This window comes from Nycticebus coucang, chromosome 16 (genome assembly GCF_027406575.1).
Source record: "Nycticebus coucang isolate mNycCou1 chromosome 16, mNycCou1.pri, whole genome shotgun sequence".
NCBI lineage: Eukaryota > Metazoa > Chordata > Mammalia > Primates > Lorisidae > Nycticebus > Nycticebus coucang.
This window is the reverse complement of record NC_069795.1, coordinates 95,915,084-95,940,693: the sequence shown is the minus strand read 5'-3', so window position 1 is coordinate 95,940,693 and position 25,610 is coordinate 95,915,084. Positions and strand designations below refer to the sequence as shown.

The 25,610-nt window shown below is 38.0% G+C and overlaps 1 protein-coding gene across 3 annotated transcripts in view; it reads left to right on the top strand.

The window, feature by feature from the left end:
- MFN1 (mitofusin 1) overlaps positions 1–25,610 on the top strand; it is a 50,397-nt gene that overhangs the window by 1,469 nt on the left and 23,318 nt on the right. For all 3 annotated transcript variants that reach the window (XM_053564772.1, XM_053564771.1, XM_053564773.1), the window contains exons 3-9: positions 3,415–3,550; positions 11,524–11,686; positions 14,994–15,118; positions 16,557–16,665; positions 19,043–19,150; positions 22,018–22,171; positions 22,286–22,353. In XM_053564772.1, coding sequence (XP_053420747.1) covers positions 3,415–3,550; positions 11,524–11,686; positions 14,994–15,118; positions 16,557–16,665; positions 19,043–19,150; positions 22,018–22,171; positions 22,286–22,353 — 863 coding nt within the window. The remainder of the gene's footprint in view (positions 1–3,414; positions 3,551–11,523; positions 11,687–14,993; positions 15,119–16,556; positions 16,666–19,042; positions 19,151–22,017; positions 22,172–22,285; positions 22,354–25,610) is intronic.

The window sequence follows — 25,610 nt, the reverse complement described above, 5'->3', positions numbered from 1 at the left end:
ACTAAATACTTTCTGTATTAATAACTCATTTAATTATATCACCAGTGGGCAGGTTTTAATCATACTCATTTTGAAGATGAAGAAACTGGTGGGACATGGTACCTCACTCATGCCTATAATCCTAGCACTCTGGGAGGCCCAGGAGGATGGATTGCTGGAACTCAGGAGTTCCAGACTAGCCTGAGCAAGAGTGAGATCCCATCTCTACTAAAAATAGAAAAACTAGCCGGGCCTTGTGGTGAGTGCCTATCATCCCAACTAAGATTTTGAGGTTGCTGTTATGACACATGAGTACTCTACCCAGGGTGACAGAGTGAGACTTTGTCTCAGAAAAAAAAATAAAATGAAATAAATAGATAAAGAAACCAAGAGACAGAAAAGTTGCTTGCCCAAGATCACACAACTAGTACGTACTCAGATGAAAAATCAAGTACTTCACATTTGTTCATTATATCCAAGACTTCAGGACTATCTTATCCTCTCAAATGAGTCTTGGCTATAGTGGAAAGGGGGAAAAGGAGTTTACTTTTCATAGCTGTTCAAGCAAAGGTGGTGAGAAAAGTGCTACTACTAGGGAATAGCTCTTTGGATATAACTTTTTTTTTTTTTTTTGACTCTCACTATGTTGCCATGGCACTCAACCAACCTCCAGCTTTTGGGCTCAAGTCATTCTCTTGCTTCAGCCTCCCAAGTAGCTGGGAGTACAGGTGCCTGCCACAATGCCTGGCTATTTTCTGTTGTAATTGTCATTGTTGTTTAGCTGGCCCGGCTGGGTTTGAACCTGCCAGCCTCAGTGTGTGTGGCTGGCGCTGTAACCACTGTGCTACGGGCACCAAGGGCAGAGATAACTATTGAAATTTCTTCTGGTTCTTAAGATTATGTATCCTTCAGCTATACAGTGAAAAGGGAAGGATTCTGTAAACTTCTCCAGTGACAATGTGGGACTTGTGGTAGGCTGGTAGAATCAAACTTTTCATGTCTCTCCTAACCTTCCCTTACCAGATTTTGATCTCTTTTAGGGTCTTATTGTTTTATCTCTAGCACTAAACTTAACACAATTCAGATTTTGTTGTTGAATGATAAAATGAATAAAATACTGGTGTAGAATCTTTGTTATCACTTTGGGAAGAATTTGAGCTGGCACAGTGACTTTTGAAAAATATTTTTTCCAAAATATTTTTGATAGGAATTAAAAATGAAGTTGAGTTTAATGTCTTTTATGTATTGAGCTCATTTCACAATGTTATGCTAGGAGCTAGTGAAATGGCAGATTTAAAATCTTAATTCAATTTTAGTGATTCTGGAACCTCAGTAAAAATGTTGTGAAAAAGAGACAAAGCAAATAAACCAGGAAAAACATAGAAGAACAAAAATAAAATGAAAAACCGAAGTATGATACATAAGCCATACTTTTCATTATTCACCAAATTGCACATATCTTTTTTTTTTTTTTTTGCAGTTTTTGGCTAGGGCTGAGTTTAAACCTGCCACCTCCGTCATATGGGGCTGGCACCCTACTCCTTTGAGCTACAGGTGCTGCCCACACATATTTTTATTAATGACCTAGTATGATGAGATAAAAACCTTAAGTATAATTTGATGTGCATTTGATAAGTTTTAAGGGGCTGTGTTTGTCTCTAATTAGGATGATTCAGATAGCCAGATGACCCTTTAGTTTTAACCTTCAAAGAGAAATGATTAAAAATGTAAATGTCGGGTTATTTCCTGGTCCTGAACTATAAACAAAACTGAAATGTTTTCTACTTTTCACACCCAGGCTTTTCCAGCTACCTCCTTCTATGGCATGGTTCTCAACCTTCCTAACGCCGCAACCCTTTAATACAGTTCCTCATGGTGTGGTGACCCCCAACCATAAAATTATTTTCGTTGCTATGGAGAAGAGGTTAGAGCCAGCGTGGGCCTTAAACCCGACCTGAGTGGGATACAATCTGTAGTTCTGTTTTCCTTTTGCGTTTTCATGTTAAACGAGCTGTTTTGCCCCAATAGGTGGAAAACAGACAAAAAGTGATATGATAGCAAGGTCTTTCCTAGCGTGGGGACCTTGAACCGTATCTTATTTATTTATTTATTTTTAAGAAATAAGGTCTCACTACTTTGCCCCGTCTGGTCTTAAACTCCTGGGCTCAAGCAGTCCTACTGTCTTGGCCTTCCAAAGTATGGAGATGACAAGTATAAGCCACCCTACCTGGCCCCCTTTAACCATGTGTTACATTGATTCTCAACCTTCCTAATGCCACAACCCTCATGTTGTAGTGATCCCCCAACCATAAAATTATTTTCGTTGCTCCTTCATAACTGTAATTTTGCTACTGTTACGAAGCATAATGTAAATATCTGATATGCAGGATGTATTTAGCTACCCCTGTGAAAGGATCGTTCGACCCCCCCCCCAAAGGGATCGTGACCCATAGGTTGAGAACTGCTGATATATTAGTTTCTGAGGGGTTCCTATTCAAACTTCACCATTTTCTTTCATGTTTTTGAATCAATCTCACTTTGTCACCCTACCCTGGGTAGAGTCCCAGAGCATCATTATAGCTGACAGCAACCTCAAACTCCTGGCTCAAGCTGTCCTCTTACCTCAGCCTCCCAAGTAGCTGGGACTACAGACACCTGTGACACCCAGTTAGTTTTTTCTGTTTTTAGTAGAGACAGGGGTCCTACTCTTGCTCAGGCTATTCTCAAATGTCTTAGCCCAGGCGATTCACCTGCCTTGGCCTCATGGAGTGCTAGGATTATAGGTGTGAGCCACCATACCCAGCTAGCCACTTCACTATTTTCTTTCTTTAGAATTACCTAGGGGAACTTTTTAAGTTTTATTTTGTTTTTTTATTTCAGAGTAGTATGAGGATACAAATGATTAGGTTACAATGTTTGCATTTGTTTGTAAAGTTCCTTTTTTAATTGTGCCCTGCACTCAGGAAGTGGGGCCGTGTACCCTTACATTGTGCCTATTAGGTGGGAGCACACCAATCCCCCTCCCTCCTCCCTAACCATTTTCTTAATATGTAGATCCCTTTTTTAGCTCAAAATCTGAAGGTCTAGTTGGGGTAGAAGAAAAATAAGGTGAGTATTAGGTTCTAGTTTCTGTCTTTCGAAGTATATTCTTGTCTCGGGTGAATGGTTTTTATTTTTGAAACTTAGATGAATATTGAGTACCCTTTTGACAGGGTTCTTTAATTTTTTTAAAATTCTTTGAGGCAGCATTCTTATGACCCATTGCACTGGGGCATGTACCTTTTACCAAACATTCAGAAATTATGGGCATTTTTATTTTCAAATGGCATGTTAATATAGAACAAAGCCAAAATATGTACAATCTTAGGTATCTCATTGTATAATTTTCGTAGTATTCGTCTTTATCACTTTTCTAATGCCATTCCAATTTTGCAGCAACATACAAGAATCCAGAACTTGATCGAATAGCCACTGAAGATGATCTGATAGAAATACAAGGATATAAAAGCAAGCTTTCTGTCATTGGTGAAGTGTTATCTCGGAGACACATGAAGGTGGCATTTTTTGGCAGGTAATACTTTATTATTGATTTTTAGCAAGTTGTATTTCTAACTTTTTTCCCACAACAGTTTTTTACTGTATTGCATGTTAAAGCTGTTGGGATATAAAGAATTTATTCATCTTAGCTTCTGGTATAAAATAACGCTTTATGATGGTCAATCAACAACTGCCTCTTAACCAGTTATAAGAATGAAAACGATAAACATAATTTGTGACTTAGTTTTTAAAGTTTGACTGTGTGAAGATTATAGCTAACCAGGATGAAATCACTTCTGTCAGACCCAGATAAGATGGTCTGCTCGAAGTCTTAAAGGAGAGAGGCATGTGTTTAATAAAAACTGTTCTCAAGGACTTTGTAAAACCCCTTGCTTTGATAAGGCTTCTCAATGGACTTTCCTTAAGAACTGTAGTAATTGAGATAAAGCATTCTTGAAAGAATTCTTTCCCAGTAGTGGTAACTCCACCAATGAATTTACAACACTGGCTTTGAACTTCTGGTACTAATGAACTGTATTTCTAGCAGATTATATGTAAATATCTTTTTCCTAATAAAAGCTCCTGTTACCCTTCCATACCAGATGTATTGGTGGCTTGCCATTCTGTGCATTCTAAATTATAATCCTTATTGCTTATTCCTGAGTAAACTCACCATATTTAGAGATAATTTTCTAATGTCTTCTTTTAGCTTACAGGTGTCAGGTATGTCTTCCAGAAGGATTTTAAACCCCATAATTCCTAGAAAGGATATTTGCTCAGTAACTTCATAGGCTTTTTAAGCTATTTCCCATCTGAGATTTTTTTGACTTGTAATATTCTATGTATTCTTGATCCCCGCCCCCCCTTGCCTTGTTCCATTGATGCCTGGCTCTTTCCTACTCAGAAGCCTTCCCTGAGCACCCTATCTTTTTTATATCTGCTTTTTGACTTGACTGTATTCTCAGGGTCTTACGTAGAGGTAGCTATATAAAAGATTAGGATGTACTTCACATTAGGATATAGGAAGGAAGAGGCCTTCTGGAAAGGTGGTGACTCAGCTGTTCTAGTTGAGAAGGAAAATAGGTATTAGCTTTGGATGCAAAAAAAAATCCAAAAGCCCATTTCTTATAGAAAGTCACAAATGGAAAAGAAAAGAAAGACCATTGTATGTCTGGAGAACTATAAATAGTTGAATTAAGGGCATTAGGGAACATTGGCCAAAGAGGTGGGCCAGATTGTGGTGAAGGGCCTTACATATCATGGAAAGAAGGAATTCTGTATTCTTTTATTTTTGAAAAGGTCATGAGAGGATTGAGTATTACCATTATAATCTTATATATAATGGGGAAAGTGAATTGAATGAGTACAGAAAGTAGGAGGCAGTGGTGTAGAGGTTTGTCAGTCTAGTTCTTGGTTCTTGGTATATTCCTGGAGGAAGACTGACTGAAGTTGTTAAGGAAGGGCAAGATAGTTTTACAAAGCAAGAGCAAGATTCATTTGCCACAGATGAAGAATGAGCCCCTTGTAACAAAAAGGCTCTGGTAATGGTCTGAGGTCCTATTTTTATACTGCTTAATTGGGCCCTCCCCGCGGTTCATACATCCTCATGGAACTTCTTTGGTGGACAGTTAACACATGATATTTAGCTTTGTATAATTCTAGGTCACTTTCCAAATCCTACTGTGCTTGGCCTTCCCAGCTGGAAGGTGTTGGTGGGGGCAGCACCAAGATGTAGTGCCCACGCTTGGGCTTCTTCCCAGGAAGGTCCTAAAGGCTCCATGCTATCTACCTAATAGTCATAATAATTTAGAAAAGAAATTATAAGCGCCTGGCTTGTGAAATTGGAGAGGAGGGGTTGATAAAAGAAAGAGTTTATATAAAGTCTGACCTAGCGATTATCTCAGGAAGGTGAGAGAAGAATCAGGAATTACTCACTTGACTGAATGCCATTGGTAGAGATAGATTTATAGAAAGAAAGTAAGAGTTGAGAGCGGTGCCTGTGGCTCAGTCGGTAAGGCGCCGGCCCCATGTACCGAGGGTGGCGGGTTCAAACCTGGCCCCGGCCAAACTGCAACCAAAAAATAGCTGGGCGTTGTGGCGGGCTTCTGTAGTCCCACCTACTCGGGAGGCTGAGGCAAGAGAATCGCTTGGGCCCAGGAGTTGGAGGTTGCTGTGAGCTGTGTGAGGCCACGGCACTCTACCAAGGACCATAGGTGAGACTCTGTCTCTACAAAAAAAAAAAAGAAAGTAAGAGTTGGGGTTTGGATCATTTAGCTGTGCATGTATGGTGCCTGGCAGGCATTCAAGTGGAATTATCTAAGAGTTGGAGATGAGAGACTGGGACTAGGAAGAACTGTAGGAAATTTAGGATCCATTAGCTTATATTGGTGATTGACATCACAGGAGATGATGAGATGATCCAGGGGAGAGTGTATTATGAAAAGGAAAAACAATGACAGGATTGGGGAGAGAAAGAGGGACCTTCCATAGCATAGAAATGCCATCAGGTAGGAAAATTAGGGAGGATTGGTATAGCCTAAAAAGAAATATAATAGATCTTTGTCCCATTTCTGACACAGAGCTGTAAAACCCTTGGTATTTCCTGAGAGAAAGGAGTATCTTCTGTTATTCATTATGAGCTCCTGTTGATCACATCTGAAGTTCTTACTAATGAAATGACTTTGAATGGGCTCAGAATGGGGCCAGTGATCAGAAAGGACAAGTGATTAGAGGATTAAAGGGTTGGAACTTTCAGCCCCACCAAATTGTAGATTTGCAGCAATTTGCAGCAATTTTCCCACCCAGGAAGGGAAATAAGAGTGAGGTTGAAGATTAAGCTTTATAAAAACTCTTGAACAAGATTGATGGGCTTCCAGGTGGTGATTCTGGGTGGATGGCATACCCAGAGAGGGCATGGATGCTCCAGCATCTCTTCATTTGGCTGCTCATCTGTGTCCTTTAATATAGGCTATACACAATATATATACACACACATTTATATTATATATATGTATATACATCCTTTTTTTTTCTTTTTCTTTTTTTTTTTTTTTTTGAGACAGAGTCTCGTAACATCATAGCTCACAGCAACCTCAAACTCTTGGGCTTAAGAGATTCTTTTGTTAAAGCCTCCTGTGTAGTTTGAACTGCAGGCACCTGCCACCATGCCCAGCTATTTTTAGCGACAGGGATCTTACTTTTGGCTAAGGCTGGTCTCAAACTCATGAGCTTAGGCAATCCACCTGCCTTGCCTCCCAGAGTACTAAGATTATAGGTGTGAGCCACCTGTAATGTCTAGACCTTAAAATATGCTTTATATTAAACCAATAAATGTACGTACAGTATTTACCTGAGTTTTATGAGCTGTCATAGTACATTATTGACTCTAAGGAAGTGGTGGGTTGCTGGAGAATTGCTTAGTGCATATGGGAAAATCCCGACACCAGAGGTGGGGAACCTTTTCATGTTGGAAGGCTGCATTAATTTAGTTGTAATCAAATAAGGCTATATTAAAGAAACTTCAATTAGGATATGCTTACAAATGTACACTATTTTGTAAAAATCTAACTACTTATGTACCTAATAATCTCAAAAACTGAAAGAAACTTTTTCAATTTTTTAAGGTTAAGTAACCTTAAAACCTTAATTTTAAAAAGGTTAAGTAACTTTTTTTTTTTTTTTTTTTGTAGAGAAAGAGTCTCACTGTACCGCCCTCGGGTAGAGTGCCGTGGCGTCACACGGCTCACAGCAATCTCTAACTCTTGGGCTTACACGATTCTCCTGCCTCAGCCTCCCGAGCAGCTGGGACTACAGGCGCCCACCACAACGCCCGGCTATTTTTTTGTTGCAGTTTGGCCGGGGCTGGGTTTGAACCCGCCACCCTCAGCATATGGGGCCGGCACCCTACTCACTGAGCCACAGGCACCGCCCTAGGGTTAAGTAACCTTTTAATGACTGTTGTGTCTGCTATTTGTTGGAAAATATTTGAATATTTGGTTGCAGCATGGAGGTCCACAGTTTCAGTTGATCCTCTAGATAGGTATTAGTCAACTGTGACCTTAAGGGCATCTTGATTTGAGTTAGGTGGCAGAATTGTAGATTTGCAGCGATAAGTGGTTGAAAAGTAAGAAAGCATATTTTCAGGCATGTTGCAAAGGCTGTGAGTATTCACTGCATTTTCCCATATTTCACTTGGATTTTTCTTAGCATCAAACAGTGACTTAAATGTCATGTACTGTTCTTTCGGAGTCTTGATGATATCAACTAGGAGAGGCTGAAATGCTAATTTGAGTTTGGTGTCATGATTTTCAAAATCAGTGAATGTTTCATTGTGTTTTCCAATTAATAGGTCTATCACAGCTGCATATTCATCCTGCTTGTCAAAGAACTTTGCTAACTGGGAAAAACTTTTATCTGAAATTTCCTTTTGAAGACGAGTGTTTTGAAAAAAGATACCTTTTTTCTAAATGCTTGGATTTTTTGTACATATCACATATAGACTTAGTTTTACCTTGCAAAGAAATATTCAAGTCATTTTGATTTGACATGCTATCACAGAAATACTGCATTACTATAAAAATCTTTCAATAATTCACATTGTTGATTCTTTTCTTCATAAAGTTTAACTGTCTGTTTTTGCAGAGATAAATCTTTGCCAACACCTATCCCTGTGATAGCCAAGGCACATTAGAATGGTAGGCAAATCCACCCTGAAAACCCCCTCATTCAGCTTTAGATGTTATGAAGCTGATAAAGCTGATGATGCTGGGTTGCATTTGCAGGAATATAGTTAACAATACTTGCAACTTGTTGTAAAGTGTCCCTTGAAATAGCACAGAGATTTTGCTTATACAAGATACAGTGATTTCAGCACAGAGATTTTGCTTATACGAGATACGGTGAAAAGGAATGAGAACCACCTGGGTCTGTTAATATTTTTTGTATCTGTCCAATAAACCCTTCATGTTTTCCTGTCATGGAAGGTGCACTGTGTACATACAGTCACTAAATTTATCAAATTCATTCTAACTTCACAACATTTATCTTGAAAGATGTCTATTTCTCGTGTTCTGTTTGCAAGAATGCCCAAGGTGAGGAACTCTTCGTAGCAAAGAAAATCTTCTTTTATGACCTGAGTGAAGTATAAAACCTGCACTGAGTCAGTAGTGTCAGTTGAATAATACATATTTTCCTTTTGAAATATTTCATGAAGTTGTTCTGTTAAGTTGAAGGGTAATTCATGCTGATGACCAGTTACAGTTCTCCTTGAAAGAGACAATTGTTTGTACTTTTTTTTTTGAGACAGAATCTCACCGTGTCACCCTCAGTAGAATGCCGTGGCATCACAGCTCTCAGCAACCTCAAACTCTTGGACTTCAGTGATTCTTTTGTCTGAGCTACCTAAGTAGCTGGGACTACAGGCACCTGCCACAGCGCCCAGCTATTTTTTGGTTGCAGTCGTCCTTGTGGTTTGGCAGGCCTGGGCTGGGTTTGAACCCACCAGCTCCGGGGTATGTGGCTTGTGCCCTAAGTCACTCTGCTATAGGTGCCAAGCCATGTACTTTGAAAAGTTATCGAGGTCTAAGCATCCTATGACTTTGACAATGCATTCTTTCACAGTTTCTACATTACTGAATGGCTTCCCTTCCCTCTTAAGTATATAAGCTTTATAATTTGCTTCAGTGGCTTTATTTCCAGGTCTTATGGCTACTTGAAAGGATTGACTTTGCTTTCCATCTTTTATTAATAATTTCTACAAATACAACCTCTTGTGTCTCTCCCCCAATTTAAAATATTTGTAGTCCTTGTGAGGGTTATAATGCTGATGTGCTGGATTTCTTTAATGTTGATGTTGTAAATCATCTTATTTGTTGATGAAGCAAATCATCTTATCTTGAACAGAAATGAGATAATATTGCAGTTCCCAATTCTCATAAGAAATCTGTTTACTTCCTTCAGTGTTCTCTTAGTCTTCTTTGACATGATGGGCTGTTAAGCACACAATTTTAAAAATACTGTTTGCTGAACTGTGCAACTCTTTACAATTTCCACTTTCAGCAGAAATAGTGCACTGTTGCACCTGATCCCATAAACTCTGGCCAGTCAGCCTAGTGCAGTAGTGGCATCAGTCAGCCAGGGGAAGTTAGCTCTCATGGCTTATTAATGTTTTAATTGTGCCAGTCAATCTGGGAGGGTTATCCCATTGAAACTCATTTTATTCTTTAGTATTTTAAATTGGGTTCAGTGAAAAGGCCACATTTAAAACCCTAGAAGGCCACATGTGGCGTTAAGGCCACAGGTTCTCCACCCCTGCCCTATACATGTAGTCTCAGAAATCTTCTGTGTCAAGTGTGATAGTGGAGGAGAAAAAGCTTGCTTTTTTCCCCATAGTTGGTTTGTTGTTGTTTCTTTTAATGGTTTGAGAGGGTGACTGAGTGTCTCAAAGTTAGTAAGCACAAGAATCACCCACAGAGCACCCCGAAAGAGTCTGACTCGGTAGGCTCACAGTGCGCCTAGCAAATCTGCAGTAATAGATTCCCCACGTGATTCTTATATTGGGGGTTACAAGTTATCCTTGAGGATCAGTGCAGCAAGGCTTCATACAGTAACAAGAAGAGTTAATTTTAAGGGCAGTCGTAGGTGTTCACTTGTAGGTTGTGATACAGTGGCAGCAGAAACCAACATCAGATAATGAAGCTTTGATGCGTCCCTGGGGAAGGAGTTGGGAATTATGTCTATAACATGAGAAAGGTTCTCTCTTACACTGGAGTAAAGAGATGTTTATGTCTATTGCATAAAGATAGGGTGCTGTTGGGCAGCGCCTGTGGCTCAGTGGGTAGGGCACCGGCCCCGTATACCGAAGGTTCAAACCCGGCCCCAGCCAAAACTGCAAAAACAACAACAACAAAAAATAGCTAGGCGTTGTGGCAGGCACCAATTGTCCCAGCTACTCGGGAGGCTGAGGCAAGAGGGTCGTGTAAGCCCAGGAGTTGGCGGTTGCTGTGAGCTGTGACGCGACAGCACTCTACCGAGGGCGATAAAGTGAGACTCTGTCTCTACAAAAAAAAAAAAGATAGGGTGCTGTTTTGCAGTAAAGCAAAAGGTTCCTAATGTCCTCCTTAGGTTTGGGTTGACTGATTGAAAGCAAGTCCTCAAAATGGATGTGGGGTGTTCCTTGGGTTCCAGAACCTTTCCTGATTACTCTGACTGGGTAACAAATTCCCCATAATTTAGCAATTTAAAGATGCAATTTAAAGATGCCACTTTCTTATGTTCACTGCTTCTTGGAGTCAAGAATTTGGACAAGGCACAGCAAGGATGTCTTGTTCTTACTCTATGATCTCTGGAGTCTCAACTGAGAAGACATGAAAGTTGGCTCAACAACTGAGGTTTGGAATTATCTGAAGTCTTCACTTATATCTCTGGTACTTAGGCTGGGATGACTTGAAAACAAAGACGATTAGCAAGAGCACCACCCAGACCTGTCTGTTTAGCTTGACTTCCCTGCAGCTCAGCAGACTCAGGGCAATTGGACTTTTTGTATGGCAAGGTTCCAAGTGCACGTTTTCCAGGGAACAAGGTAGAAGCTGTATTGCCTAAATGATCTGGTCTTGGAAGCCACCCAGTGTCACTTCTGACATGTATTATTTGGTAAAGCAGTCACAAACCAGCCCAGATTTAAGGAAATGGGATATTATGCCCCTATCTTGTGATGGGAGGAATGTCACCAAATTTTGAGCTGTGATTTCAAATTGCCACAGGCAGCAAGAAAGAAAAGTTAACTGTAGCTTTATGAGAAAGATGGGATTTGTTTTCCTGTACTTTATTTTTTCTGAAATGTACTTTCCTAATTTTTGTGTAAACCAAATTGTCAACCTTTTCATAAAAAATGCAGTCTTAAGAAATGCTAACAAAGTTTGAATTTTAAAAGACTTGACCTTCTACCAAGTGAAAGAAAAAACTTTTTACTGTTATGTTTTGTTTTTCATGATTTTGTATATCCTTCAGGACAAGCAGTGGGAAGAGCTCTGTTATCAATGCGATGTTGTGGGATAAAGTGCTCCCTAGTGGGATTGGCCATACCACTAACTGCTTCCTCAGTGTGGAAGGAACTGATGGAGATAAAGCCTATCTTATGACAGAAGGATCAGATGAAAAAAAGAGTGTGAAGGTATAATATTTAACCTTTAGTAACATAATATACCTGAAACAATGTCTTTAACTTGTCATTTAAAAAATTTTTTAAAGATGTCTGCATTATTGGAGATGGAAGAACTGTTAATATTTCTATTCATAACTTTGAAAGCCATCACTACTATTTTGAATTCTTTAAAACTTTTTTGTTTCAGAGCTAAATTATTGAAAGAATAAAGCATGTCCTAAATTAATTTATTTATTTATTTTTTGGTTTTTGGCCCGGGCTGGGTTTGAACCCGCCACCTCCGGCATATGGGACCGGCGCCCTACTCCTTGAGCCACAGGCGCCGCCCAGCATGTCCTAAATTTAAAATAAAGATGAATTAAGATTAAGTTTTCTAAGCCTTCCAGTGAGAAGAATATTATTGAAGTGTATTATTGCTGTTTAATCTCAAATTTGTCTTTTTAAAAATACTTTAGAAATTGAGACCTGGAATCCGATACATGTCTGAGGTTTTAGAAACATTTTTACCTTATGAGTATTTAATAAGCATGTTCATGAATAAATGTTATAGCTTTGTCAGATAGGGGGCAATAGCAGTTGCCAGGCTTTCATAAATTTCTTAATTCAGTGACACCAGATTCCTTCAACCAAAGAGAAAAAGAATAAAAAGAAAAATTAGGATGCAAAATGTTGACTCTGGACGCAAAGCAGTTGGTAAAGGCACTGTTTCTCATGATGGCCACTTGCTTTTGAGTCTAAATACAGAAGTTCTCATAAACACAAAGTTTATGGCTTGGATCTTATCCAAGCCATTTTAGTTCTTGCTAAACTGTGGGTGAAGTCTAGGGTGGTTCTTGTTATGTGAGTTTGCTGTTTGATCTAGTTCAGATGACTCAGTCTATGAGTATATCTTGAATGAGCATATCCTTAAGATTAGTTATGAGGAAACATGAGATGATGTTTAGGAAAATATTTTCAAACCTTTAACCCACACAAATAAAGGAATTATTATTTTGTTATTAAGATTTTTACTAAATCCAGACTAATTCTGAATTAGATTCAGAATCTGATCATGGCTTTAGGTTTTCAAAGAAAGTACTGTGGTATTTTAAAAGATATCTCATTATTTCTCATCTCTGCTTTCTACTTCCAATCCTTTTCCTTCGCATTCTTTTTTTTTTTTTTTTTGTAGAGACAGAGTCTCACTGTACTGCCCGCGGGTAGAGTGCCGTGGCGTCACACGGCTCACAGCAACCTCTAACTCTTGGGCTTATGCGATTCTCTTGCCTCAGCCTCCCAAGCAGCTGGGACTACAGGCGCCTGCCACAACGCCTGGCTATTTTTTTTGTTGTTGCAGTTTGGCCGGGGCTGGGTTTGAACCCGCCACCCTCGGCATATGGGGCTGGCGCCCTACTCACTGAGCCACAGGCGCCGCCCTTCCTTCGCATTCTTTAACTTCCCTCATCTCAGATTTAAATTTGTTTTCATCAAGTGGTAGCCTGCTTTAAAGTATAAATTGATTTTGAGTCTTGTGCTGTAGTAGTTTACTATATGTGAAGCATATATAATTCACACATCTCTTGACCTGTCTTGGCCTAAATGAATGTAAAGGAAAGAAAAATAGCTAATACTTTATTGAGCACTTTCTGTGTACCAGGCACTATTCTAAACACTTGTAATAACTCAGATTTCACTACAACTCTGTCAGAAATGCTTTTATTATCTTAATTTTATAGGCAAAGCACCAAGATTTTAGTATGAGTTTATAAATCTGTCAAAAATGTATGAAAGCAAACAAACAACCAAAAAAAAGTCTCACGTCAAAATGGAAATTCACTTCAGCCCTGATTAGAACTGTTGGTCCCATTTAAACATAGAGTTTTCCTTTTAAAATTTGATAGACAATCACAAATGAACAATAGAGATGTGTTGATGCTTTTTTCATGATTTATTTACAAGTTTTGTCTTAAACTCTTTGTATTTATTGTATAATATAACACATACATGAAATGTATTAAATTAACACATTAGTTTGATAAGTTAACGTACATCAGAAGTCATCTTGAGAAATAGGAAGAATTTGGGTGAATTTAAGTTGAAGAAAAGGCGGTCATTGGCTTCAGGCAGGTTTGTGTGAATAAGTAAATGCCTGATGAGGAAAATGCATTGTTAAAAGATATTAGGTATTGACATTCTCTTGTATTGACTCCAGCTTATTTCTGTGGGATTTTGAAACCTCTTTAGTTAAATGTGCTTTATAAATGACATTTCTTCGATGATGCTTCCATCTTATTACTAAGCAATACACATTCATTTCAGAAGACTGAGAAAGTACAAATAGTCAAAAGAATAGAGAATCCCAAACTCTCATACTTTATAAAACCAGTATTTTTTTTTTTTTTTTTTTTGTAGAGACAGAGTTTCACTTTATTGCCCTCGGTAGAGTGCCGTGGCGTCACACGGCTCACAGCAACCTCCAACTCCTGGGCTTAGGCGATTCTCCTGCCTCAGCCTCCCGAGTAGCTGGTACTACAGGTGCCCACCACAACGCCCGGCTATTATAAAACCAGTATTAATTTCAGAAGTTGCCTGGAGTTCCATTGCTAAGGTTCTATTTGTTGGACATTTTAGAATGTTTTCAACTCTGATAATTTTTGTAGAATGGTGTGAGTAAACTGCTTTTAAGAAATCCTTTTTTGGCTTAATGTCCATACTCAGTGGTTAGGGTGCCGGCCACATGCACTGGGGCTGGTGGGTTCAAACCCAGCCTGAGTCTGCTAAACAACAATGACAACAACAGCAACAACAAAATAGCTGGGTGTTGTGGCAGGTGCCTGTAGTCCCACCTACTTGGAAGGCTGAGGAAGGAGAATCACTTAAGTCCAAGAGTTTGAGGTTACTGTGAGCTGTGACGCCATGACACTGTACCAGTGGCGACATAATGAGACTCTGTCTCCAAAAAAAAAAAAAAAAAGAAACAAACCCCTTTTTTCACACTTGATAGTTTAAAAACACAGGTTTTTCAAACAGTTTTCTCAAGATTGCTTAGTTTTATTTTAACACATTAAGTACCATGTGAGTTGTATTTGAATTACACTAGTTTTGAGGCTAGGGCCTTGTGAAGCATATATAACTCACACATCTCTTGACTGAGTAAAACTCTCTGGTCCCAAGGGAAAAGCATTTTTTTTCTAGTATGGTAGTCATTGTGTTAAATTACTCAGAGTTCTACCTTTGTACACGTTCTACAAAAATAGTTACTATATCATAGTTATTTTTAATTTTTATTGAATTTTATTACAAGTAGAATATATTTTTTCTTTGCCTCCTGCTTTAGACTGTTAATCAGCTAGCCCATGCTCTTCATATGGACAAAGACTTAAAAGCTGGCTGTCTTGTACATGTGTTTTGGCCAAAGGCAAAATGTGCCCTCCTGAGAGATGACCTGGTTTTAGTAGACAGGTAAAATTGTGTGTGGGTTGTATTTCTCCTGGTGGACGTTTATTTAATACTCTAATGCTGGTTACTTTGTTGTAAGGTATATAAAATTTTAAAACATTCAATTGCTGCTTTGTTCTCATTAGCTAGATTGTTAAGGACCAGATAAGGTGTTGGTTTTGTTTTATAACAGTTATCTAAAAGTGCCAATTCATCAATTTTAAGGATAGCCACTTTTTCTGGTTTCTTTAGGCTAATTTTGTGGTTTGGGCAGCTTGTATTGTTTTTGTTGTTTAAGAGTTGATAGCTACATAAGCACATATGCAAAAAAAAACTCCCAAGAATTGATATAATGCTTTCAGAATGTTTTTCAGTGCTCTTGATTAACTTTGGATTTATAATGTTTTTTAAATAATCATATTATACTGGTCCTTTTTAAGAAAACAATTGTTTGTATCTGTTTAGTGATAGCATTAGCTTAGAAAGGTATTTAATTGTTTTTTTAAATTCTTATGTGTTCTTTTGTTTTCTTCAGTTAAAATCTCAGTGTTCTGTGGAAACCATTCTGGTTTTGATGGTGGGCTTTCCTTTTAATTGGAACAGTATTTTAAATAATCAGTTGGAACAAATGAGCAAGAAGATGCTTGTGAAATCAAAATATTTCATATAAATATTTACTGGTTTTGCTTTATTTCAGGGTCAAACAGTATCTATGACCTAATAAGCCAAGATGTATTGGTTTCAAACAAATGTTTCACTATATTCATAATATAGGTAGTATATTAAAGTTACTTCTACCAGCAAGCAATTTAATTTTTATTATTTTTGTTTATAAACACTGAAATCTTCTGAGTTGTATGAGACAGAGCTGCTTGCACCTTCACTTTTTTACTGTTAGCCTAGTTTATTTTTCAGCCTTCCCAAGTATAAAGACTAAGAGGTTGAAACATTGACTATGTTACTTGCTTTGTCAAAAATCTCATTGCAGGCAGCACCTGTGGCTTAGTTGAGTAGGGTGTCAGCCCCATATACCGATGATGGCGGGTTCAAACCAAGCCCCTGCCAAACTGCAACAAAAAAATAGCCGGGAAAAAAAAAAAATAGCTGGGCATTGTGGTGGATGCCTGTAGTCCCAGCTACTCGGGAGGCTGAGGCAAGAGAATCGCCTAAGCCCAAGAGCTGGAGGTTGCTGTGAGCTGTGACGCTACGGCACTCTACTGAGGGTGACAAAGTGAGACTGTCTCAAAAAAAAAAAATTCACTGGGTTAAAATTTCCTAGATTTCATGCAGATGACTGGTAGAAATACTGTTGTTTAAACTTCAAATGATATATAAAATTTTTTAAAGTTTTGATAGCCCCAATTTTTTTAAAAAAGTTAGCCAATTGTTATTTATTTGCTTTTTTTTGCTTAACAGCTTATACTACAGAAATAAAATAATATAATTTTTATTTCACTCTTAGTCCAGGCACAGATGTCACTACCGAGCTGGATAGCTGGATTGATAAATTTTGTTTAGATGCTGATGTCTTCGTTTTGGTTGCAAATTCTGAATCAACACTAATGAACACGGTAGGATTTAGTCATATTACTGTTTTGGAGTGGTAAGTGAAATGGTATTCATTTTATTCTGAAAAGCGAGGGAAATTCAAACCATGAATTAAAAAGAACCTCTAAAATCAGGGATGAATCTTCATCCCTGTGTTTTCATCAGACCAGAATGTCTATTTCTGTGTGTTCCTTGGGTTTCTGTAGCAATAGAGCCTAATGGCACTAGCTCTGGTTATTTGTCAGTGTTAGGGTAAATGGATGCCAGAATTGTTAGGATGTTTAAGTCTCTTGAATAAAAGTATGAACTACTCCCACTGCCATCCCCTGCCATCTATCAGGCAAGGCTTTTCATGTTTTCAATTTTGTTACCCTTTTTCAGCTTTACTCTCATATATTCAGCTTACCTGTGATGGTTTAAGTTACTGTCAACTTTATTGTGTATTTATTCTTTTTTTTTTTTTTTTTAATTTTGAGCTGGCGTCTCTCTCTGCCACTGGGTAGCATGCTACCACAGCAACCTCAAACTCCTGCCTATGTTGAAAGCCTATGGTCCCAACTATTCAGGAGGCTGAGCGGGGAGGCTCACCTGAGCCCATGAGTTCCAGGCTGCTGGAACTGCCTGATGATGCCTGCTCTCCAGCCTCGCACAGAGTGAGGCCTCATTTCTTAAAATTAAAAAAAAAAAAAAAAAAAAGAATAAATGCTTAAAGTCTGTGTTAGAATATCTCTCTTAACTATCATTAACTCAAATAACTATTTGAGTGCTGAATAAACAAACTTCCTTTTAAAAAAAATATATGTAGACACAGGGCTGGGTCTGTAGACTAATTAATCGCAGCACTTAGGGAGGCTAAGGTGGGGAGGATCACTTGAGGTCTGGAGTTTAAGACCAGCCTAAGCAAAAGTAAGATTCCATCTTTACATATAGCTGGGCATAATGGCACACACCTTTAGCCCAGTTACTTGGGAGGCAGAGGCAAAAGGATTACTTTAGCCCAGGAGCTTGACGTTGCTGTGAGCTATGATGATGGCACTGCACTCGAGCCTGGGGAAACAGAGTGAGACTTTGTCTCTAAAAGAAAAAAAATTATAGTCACACACATTATATATAGACACAGGACCTTGCCTTCATCTGGACAATGAGGTGATCTGTAACCTTAAAGTACTGAGCTCAAGTGATCCCCTTGCTTCAGCGTCCTGAGTAGCTAGGACTACAGTTGTGTGCCACCACGCTTGGCTAATTTTTAACATATTTTTCTGTTGCCCAGGCTGATCTTGAACTTCTTGCCTCAAGCAGTCCTCCTGGTACAGCTTCCTAAAGTTCTGACATTAGAGGCCTGAGGCACCATGCCCCGCCAGATAGACAAGATTTCTGATTTATGTTATGATTTTGGTGTTTTTGCTTATGCTAGTCTTTGCCCACAGTTCATCCATTTCCCAACTTACTGTCTTTCCAAAAGTCCATTTACCAGGACTTTGAAGCCCGTCTTTGTCACCACTTCTCTCTTTATGGAGCTTTCCCTAATTTTAGTTAGATGTGATGTTTTTTTCGTTTGAATAATTATGACATTTATTTATAGTGTTTATGATATAACTTTCTCTGTTTATTATTATGAGTTACATAAGAGTTTTGCATTATTATTGATTAATTTAACCTAATCTTACAAAACACTTGTGGTGGTAGCTTACTGAGAACCTGGGCTATAATATCCAGTAATTCCTGAACATAGTAGAGTGATTGCAAGAGGGACTTTGCCTGACAAATGCAATCAGTGTAACCTGGCTTATTGTACCCTCAATGAATCCCCAACAATAAAAAAAAAAAAATTTTGTTAAATGGAATTTCAAAAGACTCATGGCAGGAGTGGGAAAATCTTCAGTTTTGCCTTCTTATATGTTAATTTTGTCATCTTTTAAAAGATTAGTGCTCATTGTGTTCATTGGGATCTGTTTATCACTGCAGTCTAAGTGATTCAAACTGAGAAGATTCTCAATTATAAATGTAGATATAAAATCTTTTAGATTTCTTCTTCTTCTTTTTTTTTTTTTTTTAAAGAAAATAGTGTTTAGGGTGGCACCTGTGGCTCAATGGGTAGGGCACTGGCCCCATATACCAAGGGCAGCGGGTTTTAACCCACTATCCTTTGTATATGCCCTACTGAACTGCAACGAAAAAATAGCTGGGCGTTGTGAAGGGTGCCTGGGGTCCCAGCTACTCGGGAGGCTGAGGCAAGAGAATTGCTTAAGCCCAGAAGTTGGAGGTTGCTGTGAGCTGTGATACTATGGCACTCTACCAAGGGCGATAAAATGAGACTCTGTTTCTACAAAAAAAAAAAAAAAAAAGAAAGAAAATAGTGTTTAAAAATTAACATACTGTGGGGTTTTTGATGTTTTTCAGGAAAAACATTTTTTTCACAAGGTAAATGAGCGGCTTTCCAAGCCTAATATTTTCATTCTGAATAATCGTTGGGATGCCTCTGCATCAGAACCTGAGTATATGGAAGATGTAAGTTATTTTTTTCCTTAAGTTTTCAAATATAGTGGTGCACATTGTTATTTGAGAAAATGTACCCTGTAGAATAGAATACTATAAACAGCTGTTCTTTTTACTTGGTCCAAGAATATAGTTAGAGAACACCTGAACGTAGTAAGGGATGGAGAGCAAAGTATTAAGCTGCTATGAGGGAATTTGTGTTATAAAAATGCTATGTCATCATTTCAGAGCTTGAAACATCTTTTTTGATTGTTTTGTTTTAGCTTTTATTGAAATATATGGAATAGAAAAGTGCATACATTGTAATAAGTGTCCAGCTTAGTGAATTTTACATATTTATCACAAATTGGTCATAACTGTGTCAGGATCCAGATCAAAAAGCAGACCCAGTGCCCCTGCCTCACGCCCCCTTCTAGTATCTGTCCTGCTTCCCAAGGATAACTTATCCACTTAGCGTGACTTCTTACAACTTAGATTTATCTTTCCAGTTGTTCAGCTTTGTGTGGTGGAGTTACGTAGTATGGCTTTTATGTCTGTTTTTTGATGTTTAACATAATACGTGTCATTTGCATCCATATTGTTATGCATAGTGGTAGTACATTTTCCTTGTTGTACAGTATTCCATCCTGTGAATATGCAACACTCGATATATTTATTCTGCTAGTGATGGGCATTTGGGTTGACTTTTCTGTATTAACTGATTAAGAGTAATGCTATTGTGCATCTTCTTAATCAGTAAATTAAGATTGGTGTACATATTTTTGTTAGGTATATAGCAGTGGTTCTCAGTGGATAGGAGGAATTGGGGCACTTTTGACCCTTGGGATATTTGGCAATGTCTGAAGATACTTAGTTGTCACAACTGAAGTATTTCCTACTAGCATCCAGTAGGTAGAGGCTAGAGATGCTGTTACACATCCTGTAACATGGTACTGCCACCCAAACAAAGTTTTTGCTGATTTAAAATGTCATTAATGCTGAGGTCAGTAAACAATGAGTATATCTGTATATGCATATATGTATGTATATATATTTAATATTTAGTATATATATGTATGTATATAGATTTAATATTTAGTATATATATGTATGTATATATATTTAAAAGTAAAATTACTGGACTACAAGTTAAAATGTTGCTCAGTTTTAGTACACATAGCTCCAGAGTTCTCTGAAGTACTGGTACCAGTGCATACTCCTATCAGCAGGTTGAGAGTTTCAGGCGATTTACATCCTTAACGACACTTTTTCTTTATTTTCTTTCTTTCTTTATTTATTTTTGGCATTTTAGCCACACCAGTGGTTGTAGAAACTTTTGAAAAAGATTAGAATATCTGGCATGTGGTCTGTAAATAAGTTACTTAGTTTGCTTGTTACTACTTTTTCTGATTTCAATAGTAGTATAGGCTTATTGTAGAAAATTTTAAAAATGAGATTTAAAAAAACTTATACTATCTCATTGCTGTTCACTTGTTCGGTTATTTGTTTTCATTCCCTTGTTGCAATTTTGCTTAACAGGGTCTTGCTCTGTTGCCTGGAGTAGAGTACAGTGACATCATCATAGCTCACTGCATTGTCAAACTCCTGGGCTCAAGCAAGCCTGCCTCAGTCTCCTGAGTAGCTGGGACTACAGGCATGTGCCACCACAGCTGGCTAATTTTTTTTTAATGTTTTATAGAGCTGGGGGTCTCACTATGTTGCTTAGGGTGGTACATAAGGTTTTATATCCTATTATTTACCATTGTGGGTTTTTTTACTTGTTTGTTTGAGACTGAGTCTCACTTTGTTGCCCTCTGTGGAGTGCCATGGCATCATAGCTCACAGCAACCTCAAACTCTTGGGCTCAAGCAATGCTCTTGCCTCAGCTTCCCAAATAGCTGGGACTAGGGCACCTGCCACAACACCCTGCTATTTTTAGAGATAGGTCTCAGGCTGGTCTCAAACTCCTGAGCTCAAGCAATCTACCCACCTTAGCCTCCCAGAATGCTAGGATTACAGGCGTGAGCCATAGCGCCCAGCCCTAACCATCCTTTTTTAGTCATACTCTTTCATATTGGGGTCTCACATAATCATCAGAAAATTAGGAATATCACCCACAAATTGTTCTTCCTCAAATGGTTCAGTGTTCCTATTTAGCTTAATTCTTGTTAAATCTTAATGTAGAATTCACTTGTAATAGCTTTATGCTGAAGGTTAATACTTAAGCCTAGTTTCTAACCCCTAATCCTCACTTTTAATACCCAAATGCTAGTCTTCAACCCAACCCTGCAGTTTGATTTGCTGGTTAATGCATTCTCTCCAACCTTAATTCCCATTGTTTTTAAGAAAAAAAAAATAGATTCATTATAGCAATTATTTTCTGATTTCAGAGGTATTAATAGCTTCATTGTAGGCAATTTGGAAAATAAAAAAAGCGTAATAAGGAAGAAATAAAAATACTATCCATTTTTATAGGTGTTGCCTGCACCCTACTACGGGGGGGGTGTTAATTTGTGTGTGTGTGTGTATATATATGTACACACACACACAAACATTTTTATTTTGTAGTATGATCATATGTTTTTACTGCAGAACTGAGACCCTTTTTCATGCCATTAAGTATCAATGTAATATTTATAGTGGTCATATAGTATAGTTGATGGTCTATCAAAATTTTAAATAAATATTCAAAAACAAGAATCACTAAGAAAAAGATTTCCTGTCACTACATATTAAGCTCCATTTATTAGAATGTCTTGTATTTTCTAAGTGTATGGAAACTATCAGTGTGACATCACTAGAAATGAAGTTTAGTATAGGCCACAGTTGTTGGTTATAATTATACTTGCTTAAATTATTAGAATTCTAATAATTAATTAATACCCTTCTTTTGTCTGTAGGTACGCAGACAGCACATGGACAGATGCCTACATTTCTTGGTGGAGGAGCTCAAAGTTGTTGATTCTTTTGAAGCACGTAATCGTATCTTCTTTGTTTCAGCAAAGGAAGTTCTTAGTGCCAGAAAGCACAAAGCACAGGGGATGCCAGAAGGTGGTAAGTATTAATAATAGGGTTTTTTTTTAAATATTAAAATGGGTTATAAAGTCAGTAATGTGCCAGAGGTCTTGTTGTATACTAGATTTTAAAATACTGGCCTGTGTGTTACAGGTGGGGCACTTGCTGAAGGATTTCAGGCAAGATTACAGGAGTTTCAAAATTTTGAACAAATCTTTGAGGTAGGAATTTTGTCAATGTATTGGCCAATAACAAAAGTTGCAGCGATTGGAGAGTGGTAGTAATCTTCTGTTTTCATTATTTATCTTTGCCAATAACCTTTGCTGTCATTTAGTATAGTTACTGACCCAGCAAGTGAAACATGAGGAAGTTTGAAGAAAGGGAGTTCCCGCAAAATGGATGATCTGTAAGAACTGAGAATAAAGATTATGATTTCTTCCTTGTTTTTTCTTTATGTATTTCCATGTAAATGAGAAACTTTTTCAGCATTGCTTATATTGTGCAGTGAATGATGTGTTCAATAGTTTGAGCAGGAGCAAAGATAATTACTGTTAGAACAGGCAATAATGCAGAGTGAGGATTATCTTTTTTTATTTTGTTCCATACTATTAAAAGAGATATTAGAACATGATTAATGCCATTTAACAACTGTACTGCAACATGTTTGCTCTCTAGACTTTGTACAAACATTCTGAAGAAATAAATGAGTACAGAAATAGTTAAGATACAGTTCCAGAAGTTTAGGAATCTGGTAGGAAACCACTGGAATGTGTAAGTGGCTGATGTGTGTGCAGCACTGGGAGAGTGCATTTTCCTATGTTGCATCACAGGTGTTCTGTTCAAGGACGTTAACAGTCATGCTATGTTTGTTGAAAAGTTCTTTAGATATTGACCTTCTAAACTCATATTTAGCCCTGTGTGCTCTAGTTCTGCTTAGATTATATATCAATTTCCTACTTGTGCATGAACACTAAGACTTTAGCATTGAAGAAACCTCTGTCTGTGATTATTGTTCCTTATAAATAGTAACTGCTTTAATAGGAAGGACATGAATGTTGAGTGTGCTTGACAGATTATATATATATATATATATATATAATATAATATACTATAATTATAATATAATATATAATATACTATATATAATATACTAATATATAAGTTCCAGGCTTGTGGGGATTTTTCTTTTTTTTTTGAAACAGGGTCTTACTCTGTTCCCCGGGCTAGAATGTAGTATTGCAGTCATAGCTCACTGCAACCTCAGACTCCTGAGTCAAGTGATCTTTTTGTACTTGGCAGAATTTATTTATTTATTTATTTTTTGTTGTTGGGGATTCATTGAGGGTACCATAAACCAGGTTACACTGATTGCATTTTTTAGGTACAGTCCCTCTTGGCAATCGTGTCTTGCCCCCAGAAGGTGTGGCACACACCAAGGCCCCACCCCCCTCCCTCCTTCCCTCTCTTTGCTCTTCTTTTTCCCACCCCTCCCTCCTTCTTTCTCTCTCTGCTCTCCCCTTCCCCCACCCCCATCATGACCTTAATTGTCATTAATTGTCCTCATATCAAAATTGAGTACAGAGGATTCATGCTTCTCCATTCTTGTGATGCTTTACTACGAATAATGTCTTCCACTTCCATCCAGGTTAAGGATGTAAAGTCTCCATTCTTTTTAATAGCTGAATAGTATTCCATGGTATACATATACCACAGCTTGTTAATCCATTCCTGGGTTGGTGGGCATTTAGGCTGTTTCCACATTTTGGCGATTGTAAATTGAGCTGCAGTAAACAGTCTAGTACAAGTGTCCTTATGATAAAAGGATTTTTTTCCTTCTGGGTAGATGCCCAGTAATGGGATTGCAGGATCAAATGGGAGGTCTAGCTTGAGTGCTTTGAGGTTTCTTCATACTTCCTTCCAGAAAGGTTGTACTAGTTTGCAGTCCCACCAGCAGTGTAAAAGTGTTCCCTTCTCTCCACATCCACGCCAGCATCTGCAGTTTTGAGATTTTGTGATGTGGGCCATTCTCACTGGAGTTAGATGAGAAACCACTCTCAAGGGTGGTTTTGATTTACATTTCTCTAATAGATAGGGATGATGAACATTTTTTCATATGTTTATTAGCCATTTGTCTTCTTTAGAGAAGGTTCTATTCATGTCTCTTGCCCATTGGAATTGGTGGCTTTTTTCATGTGGAGTAATTTGAGTTCTCTATAGATCTGAGTTATCAAGCTTTTGTCTGATTCAAAATATGCAAATATCCTTTCCCATTGTGTAGGTAGTCCATTTGCTTTGGTTGTTGTCTCCTTAGCTGTACAGAAGCTTTTCAGTTTAATGAAGTCCCATTTGTTTATTTTTGTTGTGTCAGTTGCCATGGCAGTCTTCTTCATGAAGTCTTTCCCCAGGCCAATATCTTCCAGTGATTTTCCTATGCTTTCTTTGAGGATTTTTATTGTTTCATGCCTTCAATTTAAGTCCTTTATCCATCTTGAATCAATTTTTGTGAGTGGGGAAAGGTGTGGGTCCAGTTTCAGTCTTTTACATGTGGATATCCAGTTCTCTCAACACCATTTATTGAATAGAGTCTTTCCTCCAAGGTATATTCTTGTTTGGTTTATCAAAGATTAGGTGGTTTTAAGATGTTAGTTTCATTTCCTGGTTTTCAATTCGATTCCAAGTGTCTATGTCTCTATTTTTGTGCCAGTACCATGCTGTTTTGACCACTATGGCCTTGTAGTAAGTACAGCCTAAAATCTGGTATGCTGATGCCCCCGGCTTTATTTTTATTACTAAGAACTGCTTTAGCTATACGGGGTTTTTCTGGTTCCATACAAAATGCAGAATCATTTTTTCCAAATCTTGAAAGTACGATGTTGGTATTTTGATAGGAATGGCATTGAATAGGTAGATTGCTTTGGGAAGTATAAACATTTTAACAATGTTGATTCTTCTAATCCGTGAGCATGGTATGTTCTTCCTTTTGTTAATATCCTCTCCTATTTCCTTTCTGAGGATTTCATAATTTTCTTTATAGAGGTCCTTCACTTCCTTCACTAGGTATATTCCTAGGTATTTCATTTTCTTTGAAACTATGGTGAAGGGACTTGTGTCCTTAATTAGCTTCTCATGTTGACTGTTACTGGCATATACAAAGGCTACTGACTCGTGGACATTGATTTTATATCCTGAAACATTACTCTATTTTTTGATGACTTCTAGGAGTCTTGTGGTTCAGTGTTTGAGATTCTCTAAGTATAAGATCATGTCATCAGCAAAGAGGGAGAATTTGACCTCCTCTGCTCCCAATTGGATTCCCTTTATTCCTTGTCTTGCCTAATTGTATTGGCTAGAACCTCCAGTACTGTGTTGAATAGTAAAGGTGACAGAGGACAACCTTGTCTCATTCCAGTTCTAAGAGGAAAAACTTTCAGTTTTATTCCATTCAGCAAAATATTAGCTGTGGGTTTATCATAGATAG